Raw genomic sequence first — 12,700 nt, forward strand, 5'->3', positions numbered from 1 at the left:
TTATTTTTCTTTGCAGCGAGCGGGACAAAAAGTTTTCGACTCTGCATTGATTCTGCCTTTTTCATATTCTCTTTGACTAGTTCAAATAACACTTTACATTGCCAGGCATATATATATTTTTTTAACCTAGCAGATTGTCATGAACATTCCTAAACAGAGATGGAAAAAATGTATTCATCTCATGTGCCAGGGATAATCTATTATAGTGGCTGCCTGGATTACCATGTTGAGAAGGATTAGTAATGTCTGTCAAGGAGGTGGATCTGGGAAGTTGTGACATGTGTGCCAGTTATTTGTCAGTCCTATTCTTGACTTTTATCTGATGCTAAAATCCACAAATTTATTTAGGAAAATGAAAGAATTAAAATTTAAGAATATGTGGGGCATAAAAATTTGATTATCTGAGAATCTAAACTGTCATTCTATACCTCCAAGAATGGTGACAAAATGGCTCTGAGGAGACACCTAGTAGTATTTTACTCGTCTAATCAATTATATGCATCAACACTACCACTTTTGCTTTTTGATTGTCACACTCCTGGATACCAGGATGCATCGAATAGTTCGCCTGGAAGTAATGATTTGGAATGAGTCTTCACCTACTTTTTAGAAGGAGCCAACTACTTTGGTATAATTAATGTCCAGGCAATGATACTGCATACAACACAATGATGCAAGTTTAGATTTTCAAAAACTGCTTAGACACTGTAGTGAATTGTAAAACACGGATGTTCAGAATCACAGTAACAGGTCCTAAAGAGAGAAATCTGAAAAAGAGAATAATTTGTTTTTACCTCATTGGAAACACCAGAAGAATGATCTTGAACATAGTCCAGAGCCTTTTTAGGAGGCTGGGTGGAGATGCACCACATAAGCGGAAGTGTAGAGATGGAATGGAGGAGAATCAATGGCAGCAAGGAATGGACATGTGGAAAAGGTGACAACAGTTAGAAATTGAGTGCTGACAGCATCAGATACACATAAAGAGGGACATGAATGGAGCAAAATGGGGGTAGCCCGGGAGGGAAAAAGTGCCATGTTTGTAAATATTCTCAAGCACTGGGCAAAATTACTAGTGATTTGATTAGTAGATTTATAAACTCATTTCATCAAATCAAAATTAGAACTCCTAGTCTCTTGCCACAGAGGAATGCAAGGTATATTAAAGAAACATTGAAGGAGCAGGTGGGTAGCATGCTGGTGAGTTTCCATGTGTGGCTGAAAATGATTGTGGAAAAATGCTGATAATTGAGGCTCAGAATAGAAATTGGCTGTGTCCCTATAAACTGTCTAATCAACAATAGCAATATTTATAAAGCAAAGCTAGGGAATTTTTTCTTTAAAATAAAATGCATTTATGTGAATACCTGGCTACAAAATAGGTAAAAGATTCTTCCTATTAGTTATAGAAATTCTAAAAAAATTATATTAATTTACAGTCCCTTTTGATCCAGTTCAGTAAGATGTAATGAATCTAGCCATTTTAGATTCTTTATAATCTAATGAGTTAGATTGCATTTTAATGAACAAGAGGGATTAACTACTATTATCACCTGGTATACAATATATGGTTAGTATAAGAGTTCATAAATCAGTATATGATGTGATAAAAGAAAGATTGTACTCTTGATCTTTAATAAAATTGTTGTGCAATGTATTCAGTATGTTCTTTTAGTGTTTAGAATTCAGAAACACCAGTGAGAGGATTAAAAACTATGTAACTGACTGACATCAGATGTGCTGTTATTGGTAGATACAGTTCCCTAATAAAACTTGAGTTAATAAAGGAAATTGTGATTTGAAGCTTGGGTTGACTCTTCATCGCAATAGATTAAGCAGTTCTCATAATGTGCACCTTTGTTGGTGGTTTGGGGACTAGAAATGTGGTGGTTTGGGGACTAGAAATGTGGTGGTGGTTTGGGGACTAGAAATGTGGTGGTGGTTTGGGGACTAGAAATGTGGTGGTGGTTTGGGGACTAGAAATGTGGTGGTGGTTTTCTGTAGCAGGACGAGAAATCAAGGTCCACAGAGTTTATCTTTCCCTTTCAGTTTATTCCTAAGCACAAACAAGGTATTTTAGAGTGGGGATATTCTGGCAATATATTTTGGTGGGAGTTTCCCACAGGTGTTTTTTTGTTTGTTCATTTTTATTTTTTGATAGGTCTGGTTTTAATTTTTGGCTCTGTCACTTACTGTCTTGGGCCTATGGTTTCTTCTTCCTGGAGTGACATTGTGAGGACTCACTGAGATAATTAGTACAGAACCCAGCACTCTCCAGGTGCTTAGTGATTCCTCAGCAAGCTATCATGATAGTAATTATTATTATTATAAATTCCACGGTGCTTTTCCTATTGAGCTAGACCCAAATGGACTGTAAACAAATATAATTTTTCTATAAATCTGTAAAAATTGTCTGACTATTCTAAGACAGAAACTATTTCAATATTTTGAATTTGCGATCAGTTAGATAAAGAGCAATCCTAATGCAAGATTTGGTGGTAAAGAAAACTACGTAGGAAGTATTTGAGCATGTTTAACTCTGGTAGAGAAGTGAATATGGGCTAAGCTGTACCAGATTTATGTATATAAAATATATTCTTTTCAGTGTATTTTGAGTGTATATAGTATTCAGCTTTTGTTTTCTAAATGACCCCTCTCTTCTGATAATATGTTTTATAAATCAAACAACATTCTCCTAATTGTTTTATATTAATAGTCTAGCCTCACTTACCGGGCGTCCAAACTCCAGTTCTGAAAAGAATTTATACCAGGGCTCATTTTCTAAATCTATGTCATCTGGATTTATGCGATCAGTCTGGAGCAGATGTGAAGGAAAAGGGAAGGAAAAGTCACACTGAGCTAAGTGAGGGCAACACTGTGAGGCATGAAAAACACACATTCGCGCACAAACATGCATCAACTCTCATCCAACAAATCTCAGCCAGAGAGAACAAAGGAAGTAAAGTAAAATGAGTAAAATTAGGATATGAAGATGAGCTTTGATGGCATCACTTAGGCCCCTAGTTATTTCCTCTGCCATCAATTCTAGTTTTCTCCTTGGCTTGATGCATAAACTATGTCAAACTCTCTGTGACAGTGACAATGAGCATTGATAGCACAGCAGGGTATTAAAAATAGGCTCAACTCAGTCATGAAGTAGCTCTTCTGGGTGAGTCACTCCATCGGCCCTGCCCTCATTGGCCTGTGTGTAGTAAGCCTGCAGTCTGCAGACCATTTGCTCAGGTTCAGGCATCTGGAGAGCCCAGGGGAGGGAAGGAGAGACGTGGGGGAAGAAGTTCAAGGTGGGGCGGAGTGAGAGGTGCTGCGAGACTGTTAGGGGTTGGTTGACATGAAGAACCTGGGGTCTGGGTGAGAAAGAAAGGGTAGCAAGGTGGGGGTGTGGTAAGTAGCCAGCCTCTGATTATCTTCTTAGCTTCTAGGGAACAAGGGCTACACCTGAACTTCCCTACAGCATTAGGTAAAGAAGGAAGGAGCTCACCCAGATGGGAGAGAGAGCCGGGGTGCACCGGCTTGGTGTGGGGATGCTGGTCCTGGGCGGAGGGGAGGGGCTACCAGTTACTTCTCCGTAGGGTGACATAGAAATAGGCTTCCGGCCAGGGTCCCTTGGAACAGGTGTCGGAGTGGTTGGGAGAGGGGGCTGTAAGAAAAAGGGGTGAAGGAAAAGCTGATTCATTAGATAGAGATTCTTGATGGAACCAAGAGGACACCAGCTAGAGCACTTTGCGTCCTACATTAGGTAAGGCAGGAGGAAACATTCCAGAAAGTTAAAATGTCCCAGGGGTCCCAGATAATTTAGGGATGGTCTGGATTACCAAGAATGTGTGAAGACAAAGAGCCTTTACAAAGTGAAGAAAGGTCATGTTTTATGAGATACTCCAAGTATCACCTCCTACCTGTCTACCTTGAGCTAGAGAAATGGAAATGGATGTGGGTGGGTTGGGTTTTTCATATTTCTGCGGTTGGTCAAGGTTGAGGATGAGAGAGGGTCAAAATCCCACCCTTGTTTGGCTAACACTTTAATTTAGATAAAGAACCAAGTTTTGTAGTTGACTTACACCCTTCCAGTGGTTTCCAAATGTCGTATTTAAGATACAAAAACTAGTACTGTTAATATAAGAAGGTTGAGAAAATATATGCAATTGCTTTAGTAACAGAAAAAAACACACAGAACATTTATCTTACCCTGTGATATCCTTAATACTTTTAAATAATACATGCCTGACCAGATTGACTCATGCCATTGATTTTACACTTAAAAGGGGATGCTTAAAGTACTACATATGGGTTATGACTTCTTTGAGAATGTATTACATGACACTAATTAAACCTGGAGCAATTGGACTGTAGTATTTTAAGCCAGGAGGAAGAAAAGCTCCAGTTTCCTAAAAGCCATTCACCTGGGCTGGGAGAGAATGTGTTCTAGGAGGTCTATGATGTGCTCACTGCCTCAAAGCAGATCTGTATCAGTCCCTTCCAATTCCTAAAGAGCTCAAGGACCTCCACAGTGTAAGTGCATTCAGCTCAGGAATAAATGATCTCCAATCTTGTAATACAACCTTGTAACATGGTGCTTGGCAACACACCGTATTCATACAAAAGCCATTATTTTGACATTAGCTTGTCCAAGCATTTTATTGACCTGTTGCATTTGGAATAGTTTGTTAATAAGACACAGTCTATATTTAATAATCAGTCTATCCAAAGTCTTTTTTAGAGATGTGCTTTTTATTTCACTATTTTAGGAGATTATAATAGTTATACGCAGTGATAGAAAAGTTTTAGACATTATAACACAAAGTGAAAGGGCCTACATTATCCAAAATATGTGGTGATCATAAGGATAAAGACCATGCAGTATCCTTGGGACGTGTTTACCATGGGGCCCCAAGTGATAAAAACAGACTATAATGATAGGTGTGGTGGTGTCACAAAGCCTATGTCTGGTAAAGCACAATATTGAGATTGTTCTGTCCTTTTAAAATATTATCCTCCTTTACTGTTACAATGTTATAGAGAACATCCTATAATTACCATGAGAAATGTTGCAGAAATCTTAATTTATAATCTCTTATTTATGTCAACATATTACATATACATTTCGGATATAACAGGGAATTTGATAGAAAATAATATTCTGGTAACTAATTTACCATTTTTTTCGGTTTAATTTAAAAACTTGGTTTGATGTATATCTGATTCAATAGTGCAAAAGCAGTAATTGAGATTTTGATAGCACTAAAATATTGTTTTTCTCAATTATCTTTTAGATAACAGCTGCGGCATGTAGCTAGTTTATGGAATAGTTTGGCTGGAGCTGATTTGGGGAGGTCATTGACGTTAGAGAGAATTTTCCAGTATTTCTGTCCTCTCTGCAGAGGCCCAGTACTGCTTCAACAGGAAAATGAATCTTTGCTTTTTCACATTTTCTAATATTACATACTTAATGATATTAGTAATTCTTGACTTTATAATCGCTGTTTTCACGTATGATACTTTATTTGGCTAAGGAGAGAGAGAAACATATCTTCGAGGAAACAAATTTGTTTAAAAACATCTTGAACAGTAGAGGGCAGCAAATTTACTAAACAAATAAGTACCTTGACCAGTGGTTACAACTTCACTTTGATTTCCATCTTAAATGGTATGTGCAACAAACAAATATACTAAATCCTGATTTATAGAAAGCTCTTCCTAGGATAGAATATGGAAAAGGGAGCAGAATATCTGCTATCCTTCACTGTACTTGAGGATGGCAATTTTCCATGAATTACGATTTTGTAGATTAAAACTTCAGTTTATTGTCTCAATGGGCAACTATCCATGCCAATAGAAATTAGAAGAGAAAACCCCACAAACAATAATATTTGGTGATTATCTATCTTTGAAACATAATGAAAGGCACATGCTTGAGCAAAGCCTCTATGGTAGAGAAATGGTAAGTGGCTGAACTAGAATTTTCTCTTTGCTGTGGTTGACCTTTTGAATCTCTTTAGTCAGGCAACAATTAAACTACAATGTAGCAACCTAGTGTCACTCTAAGGTACACAGAGGCCTCACAAAATTAAAAGTCAGTGATATTCATATAGATGGTCAGACATACATGCAAACCTACTCATGATCTCACTAAATCAGCATTTTCCACTGGACTTGAGAGGTTTTTTTACTCGTTCAAAATGAAAGTTAACACTCAGAAACTCTTGATTTAGCTTTTACTATAATTGCTCAAAATGACAACAACAACAACGAAAGAGCAGAGATACTACTGTACCTCTTTCTACCCTCTTTTGGTCTCCTCACTTTGAAAAACTCAGCACACCTGTGCCTACAATTAACTCAGCACACCTGTGCTTACAATTAATGTGTCAGCATGAGCAGAGTGTTTAAGGAAACCTAAAACTATAAATTGCACAGGATTCTTATTTAAAGGTAACCAAGTTTTTAAAGTTTTGTTTTCTACAGTTTGAAAGTGTTGCATTACTTTTCAGGTTAAAGATTCTAGCTCTCAGGCTTCTTATTGTAGGCACGGCATTTCTATTTGCTGTTCTGAACAAAAAGAAATTGCCAACATTGTTTGGTTCTTTATAACTCATGCTCATTATATTTTTAAGCTTTAATGGCATTGGCTACTATGTTTATTTATTGAGATTCCTCAATAAATGCACTGTGCATTGTTAGTTGGGATAATTTTTTATGCTTCAAACCAACAGATGAAACTCTTAAAATTTTTATAGCTTAAGTAAGCTTTGAGTGACAATTTTCATTGCTAAAGAAGCTTAATTTCCCTGATGGTTTAAATTTCATTTCAACTTGGCACAGTGTTTTCAGTGATTGTTTCTTTCACTTGTATCATTATGTGTGGATTTATTTCTTGTAGAGAGAGGTAACATCTCAATATTATTTTCTATTTTCAATAATAACAGGGTCCTAAATAAGTGCTTAATTGAATTTATTTTATTTTAATGTGGGTTATCTATAAACATAGCCAACCCAGATGGGATATAAAATTTTTATTAATATAATCTCAGTAGAGAGTCTGTATGATTGTCTCATGGAAAAAACTGTGGATCAAATCAGTTTAAGATAAATTCCTGATGATTGCAAAGTGCTTTCCTTAGGCCTATTTAATCATAATTTTTAAATTTAGAGTAGATGAATATCTCGACACTTCAATTTTTTTTGTTTGTTTGTTTTTTGTTTTTTCAGGGCTGCACTCGAGGCATATGGAGGTTCCCAGGCTAGGGGTCCAATCAGAGCTGTAGCTGTTGGCCTATACCACAGCCACAGCAATGCAGGATCCGAGCCACATCTGTGTCCTACAACACAGCTTATGGCAACGCCTGATCCTTAACCCACTGAGCAAGGCCAGGGATCGAACCTGCAACCTCATGGTTCCTAGTTGGATTTGTTTCCATTGTGCCATGATGGGAACTCCCAAAAAATTGTATTCACTTTTACTTTCCTGTACCTTATATCCTAGAATCAGTGGACCAGAGTTACTAATAGCAGTTTGTGGAATCCCTCATGGGTGCTCTGATGAGACCCATGGTGCCTTTGTCATTAGAAATGTATATACTTCAGAGATAAGCAGCAGAACAAGGACTCAGTCCCACCAACTTTATCCACTAACTGCAAGTGTAAAACCTTCATTTATTCACTTACATATTAATTCAATGAGTACTCACTGAACACCTACCATGTGCCAGGCATTGCGCTAGGTGCTGGGGATTCAGCTGGTGCACCAGACATGGTCCCTGCCTTCAAGGAGCTTAAAGTCTAGTGAAGGACACAGACAGGTAAACAGGCCATTACAATTCAGGGTGGCGATGGGCAGTGCAGCAGCTGTGGCTCACAGCAGGGGATGCCTGGCCCTGAGTATCCAGTTGTCAGGATGGTGCCCAGGGGGAAGTGAGATAGGTGGAGGATGAGCTGGGATTTTCCATGGGAAGAAAGAGGTGGTGGAGAGAGCTCTCTTGCCAGAGGGAACGCCTGTGCAGAGGTCCAGCGAGGAGGAAGTGAGAGCCCTCTGTAGAGCTGGGACACAGCCAGTGAGGCAGGAAGGGCTGGAAGATACTTGAGACTGGAGAGGTCAGCATACTTGAGGCTGGGGCCGGGGGGCGGGGGGGGGGTAAGACCACAAGTTTTCTTTTTTGTATATTATGTTAAGGACTTTTGGATTCTGCTCTAAGGATACTTGAGAGCTAGGAGAAAGTTTCGAGCAGGAGGTTTTCTAAGATTACTCAAGCCGAGGTGTGGAGATTAAATTGGAGAATTAGAAACATCAGTTAGTGGCTGACATTCTAATCCAGGCAATGGACAACTGTGGACCAGAAGACAGGCGTGGCAGTGGCCTTTCTCCTGTGGCATGGGACTTTGAGATCACTAGGGAGAGGGAATCCAAGATGACCCTTGGGAAAACTGGGCAGATGATAGAGTCATTTCGGAATTCAAAAGAACAACAGAGAAGAGTCTAGCTGTAGTGTATTATTTACAAAACTTGATGATGCAGGGAGCAAAGAAATGCTCACAACCTTCTTGGAGTAAAAAGACCTGAGAGTGCTTAAACCTTGCGATCCTTAGATCCTTAGGTGTTGCTCATTTGCTCTTCTATCGCTCTTATTTAGCAAACCTGTTATCCATCTTCTCTCTCTGAGGGCCCCTCCCCCTTGAAGGCACTTCAAATCTTATGCAAACTGTATCAAGATGTAGCCAGTCTCTGCAATACCACTGTTCCCATGGGCCTTTGTTTCTGACTTAGGCAATTGGGATGGATTCCATGTTGATGAAAAGAAAAATAACGAGTCCTGTAATACAAAGCCAGGCCAAAATGATACAGATGACTAGTTCAAATCATTTTGCATAAGGCTGGCCCTCAGCAAAATTGTTTAGGAAAGATAAATAATTTTTTTCCCATTTCTTCATAACATATCCAGTCTCATTTCCTTCCATGTTTCTAGGTTCCTTCCACTACTCTTTTCCTGTGGCTGCAGAGACCCATCCATACACAAATCTTCAGCCATACCCACGCTCCAGATTTTTCCATTCTTCTTAGAGCTAGTTGACTATACTGGTCATATGGCTTAACTACTCAGGGATCAGGTTGCTGGTAAAATAAATCTAGTATACTAACATACTATAAATGAACAAATAAATTTATACTGCAAAATAACTAAATAATCTAATTAAAGTAATAATGCCTTTTAGCTAAATGTACTTTTGACTTTAATCCTGGTGGTGTGGCAGTATGGTGGTGATTAAATGCACCAGACATGAGTCTGCTTGGCTCATTCCCAGGTCCAGCATTAACCAGCCACATGAACTCAGGCAAGGTTACTTAATAAGTACTCAGTCTCTCTATCTGTAAAATGGGAATACCGCACTTCTATTTCATAGGGTTGTTGGGATCATTACATAAAGTATACATTACTAATTACAAGGCCTGGCACATAAGTAAGCACTCAGTGAGGCACTCCAACAGTTGCTATTATTGTTGCTATTATTGCTGTTTTTACACTGGGAACCTTCAAAGCTCTGGGTCAAAGACATGAGTAAAGTAGGAATTTTAGCCACAATGACAGGGTCTATGAATAAATTCTGGAAGGGGCAAATCCATTCGGTGTGTCTCTGTTTTAACCATACAGAAGATGACCTACTTCACACAAATGTGGGTCTACTCTGTGTATTGATTAAATGATAGACTCCAAGTTCCTTGAGGTAAAGACTGTGTCTTGTTCACTGCTACGTCCCTTACACCTACTACAACGTCTGGCACATACCTGGTGCTTCATAACTTTTGCTGCATCATTTAAACTAGAAATTATCCTTATGGGTTAGATTACCAAATCCATCCTGTTTCTTGACACCACAGCTACAAAAAGCATTCCAATACAAGTACAACCCTCATCATCCTAATTCTCAGACACTGTTAGAACGATCATTAAAGTTTTGTTATTTACACTTATCTGAGATTCATTATTTTGCATGCTTGTTTTGCTAACTTTCAATTTTATGCAATGGTGATACCACTCAACTTTCATCCTAGAAATTTCCAAGGTCTTGGTATTTAATCATATAACCTAGTAAATGGGTTATATATTTGCAATGGAACCTGCAATTCAGCGGTGTTCCCTTTTTTTCTTTTAGTTTTCTTGGCAAACTCCTGTTACTCTAAAAGATAGGATTTATTTGAAGAAAGGCAAAGAAGGCTTAGAAAAATATCCTGTATGAATTATGTGATTATAAGGTTTTCGAACATGTTTCTTAAGAACATAACCATAAATATGGGGTTTTAGAAACTAAATTAAGGATGCTCATGTTGGGTGTGGTGAGCAATGCGCTCTAATCCAATGTCGGGGCTGGCCTTATATATAACAAAGTGGTTTCTTATATACTCTTAAAGGCACTAACAAGGAAAACTCTCTCTATCCTATTCACTGACACCTAAAATTCTTTTAAGACAAGGATGAGTAAATTGCAAATGACATCAATTGTTTCTCTAGAAGCAGGTGTTGACAGAATGGTACAGAGGAATTATAGAATTGCAAAGGGATTCTGAAGGCACTGGTCTAGGAGAGAAGCAAAAGACTCAGAAAGGAGAACTGGGAAAATCAAAACAAAAGCGGGCCAAGGGAGAACCTATTTGTTCAGTTACACTTTGAGGAGGCAAGCAGTTATTTTCAGCTGTATATCTCTTTTCCTTTGCATGTAATTAAACTATATAATTGCAAAAATATTGTAACGTTAAATATAATCTTGATCCATTAGATTGACAGTCAGTCAGGAAGCTTGAGGCTTGGTAACCTGAGAGAGATTTAATAAGAATCCATTAAAACAACTTGCTATAAAAAAGGGCTTTTGGAAAATTTCCCTTTAAGCCAAAGAAATATTAAGAAACCAATATGGAAACCAAGGGATGGAACTGCCTGGTCCATTTGTATTGGAGAGGTCAATGAATGAGTGTTCTCATTAGCCATGTAGACTGGCAATTCAGTGTTGCTTTTGAGTGTTATTTTTTTTTTTATTATTAAACTCAGGGTCATGATTAGGCACCATTATAGTTACATGCGAATGAGTCCTATATTTGGTTAGGGACAATATATTGGATAATGCATCTTTAATTCTGAGACAAGATGCACAAATCATGATACAAAATAAACATGACTTCTAAGTAATATGAAATAAATTACCTTTGTGATACAAAAGTTGCTAAAAAATATGAAATTCAGATTTATTTGGAAACCCAGGAGACCTAGAAAACTGACATTCTGATTAATGACAAGTGCTTACTGGTCTTTCATGCTGCAGAATTGATGATTTCCCAGGTTCATATTCAAAAATACTCCTTGGCTCAGAACGAAATTTTCTCGTGTCCACTTTTCTGTCTGGAGGATCCCAGTCATGCCTAGAAATCAACAACAAATTATATATTAAAATAATTCTCTATACTTGAAGCAGGTGCATAAAACCACGAATTACCTGTTCCCAAAGTAAATTTTAGTACAGAGTTAAAAAAAAAAGTTGCAGGATAAAATGTTAGTCTGCCAAAAATGCTGCATTTATGTTCTGTTTTACCTAAATGATTTAAAGAAAGCCATTTCTTTTATTTCATATTACATTTTCTTCTTCTTCTTCTTCTTTTTTTGGTACAAGGACTGTCCTCCTGCTGGCTCAATAACTCAAATGAGGGATTTGTAGCTATGTAGCCAGTGATCTGCTAGTAAACCCTGAGGTCACGAATGGTAGCAGTGTGTGTTTGTGTTTAGACTAAGTGGCAGTTATGCTCCATTAAGCTTCATGAGTTTATCCCACCATGCTGGGACCTGGCATCCTTGATTTGAAGTGACAAAGAGTAATGCACACGTCATGTTTGTTCATGTTTACCTTGCAAGTGGCATCATAGTTTGTCTGTGAAAAGTGTAAAAGTATCACTCAAGTTGCCATATACTGCAGCAAGCTGTGTGGCCAGGAAGACCCGCCATGATCTTACTCTTGAAAAATCAGAGCCTAGTATCTATTCATCACATAGGAGACCTCGGAATCAGCTCTTTTTCCTGAATAATATCCTTCAAGAGACAGTCAAGAAGGGACTTCAAGAGTAAAGCTTTTCTAGGAAGCTGAGGCTGAAGAAGCCTTCCTTTGGGTGGCTAACTTTTGAGGAAGAAGGATTTTCTGACTATTGACTATAGATGGGGGCAACTCTTTTTTTTTTTTTGGCTACATCCATGTTACTTAGGAGACCCCCAGACAGGAATTGAACCTGTGCCACAGTAATAGCCACAGCCACAGCAGTGACAATGTCAGATCCTTAACCCGCTGAGCCATCAGGGAACTCCAAGATGGGAGCAGTTCTGACCATGGAATGGGATGAAATTCTGACTCCATGGCATGCTGGACATAGAGGTACACTACTAGACAGGAGTATTAGGGGCAGGTCTGGGCTTTCTAGTAAACTGATGAGCAATATTCAGCAGAGGTACTTTGAACACCAAAGGAGGCAATGTATATGAAAGCCTTATAGAAAATTTTAAGGGATTATCATGTTTCTTCATGAAAGATTTATTTTTGCTAGACATAGGGGACAAATAAGATATTTAAATCTGACTGAATCTGGGTTAGTTTTTAAGGCAGAGATACTGTGTTTTTGTCTAGACAATTATTTTCAAACTTAAGACATCAGACTTAT

General features: G+C 38.2%; 2 protein-coding genes across 64 annotated transcripts in view; one reads left to right on the forward strand and one right to left on the reverse strand.

Annotated features, from left to right (window-relative positions):
* CFAP96 (cilia and flagella associated protein 96) overlaps positions 1-12,700 on the forward strand; it is a 487,170-nt gene that overhangs the window by 162,188 nt on the left and 312,282 nt on the right. The window lies entirely within an intron of this gene.
* The window catches only part of SORBS2 (sorbin and SH3 domain containing 2), a 324,236-nt gene that overhangs the window by 47,078 nt on the left and 264,458 nt on the right, over positions 1-12,700 (reverse strand). For 20 of the 58 annotated variants that reach the window (NM_001444777.1, NM_001444776.1, NM_001444790.1 and 17 more), the window contains 1 exon segment: positions 11,305-11,419. In NM_001444777.1, coding sequence (NP_001431706.1) covers positions 11,305-11,419 — 115 coding nt within the window. 58 annotated transcript variants of the gene reach the window in all.

Source organism: Sus scrofa, chromosome 15 (genome assembly GCF_054392235.1).
Source record: "Sus scrofa isolate SSC_HxYL_T2T_F1_AM1 chromosome 15, Sscrofa_HxYL_maternal_Yorkshire_Landrace_v2.0, whole genome shotgun sequence".
In the NCBI taxonomy this organism is placed as follows: Eukaryota; Metazoa; Chordata; class Mammalia; order Artiodactyla; family Suidae; genus Sus; species Sus scrofa.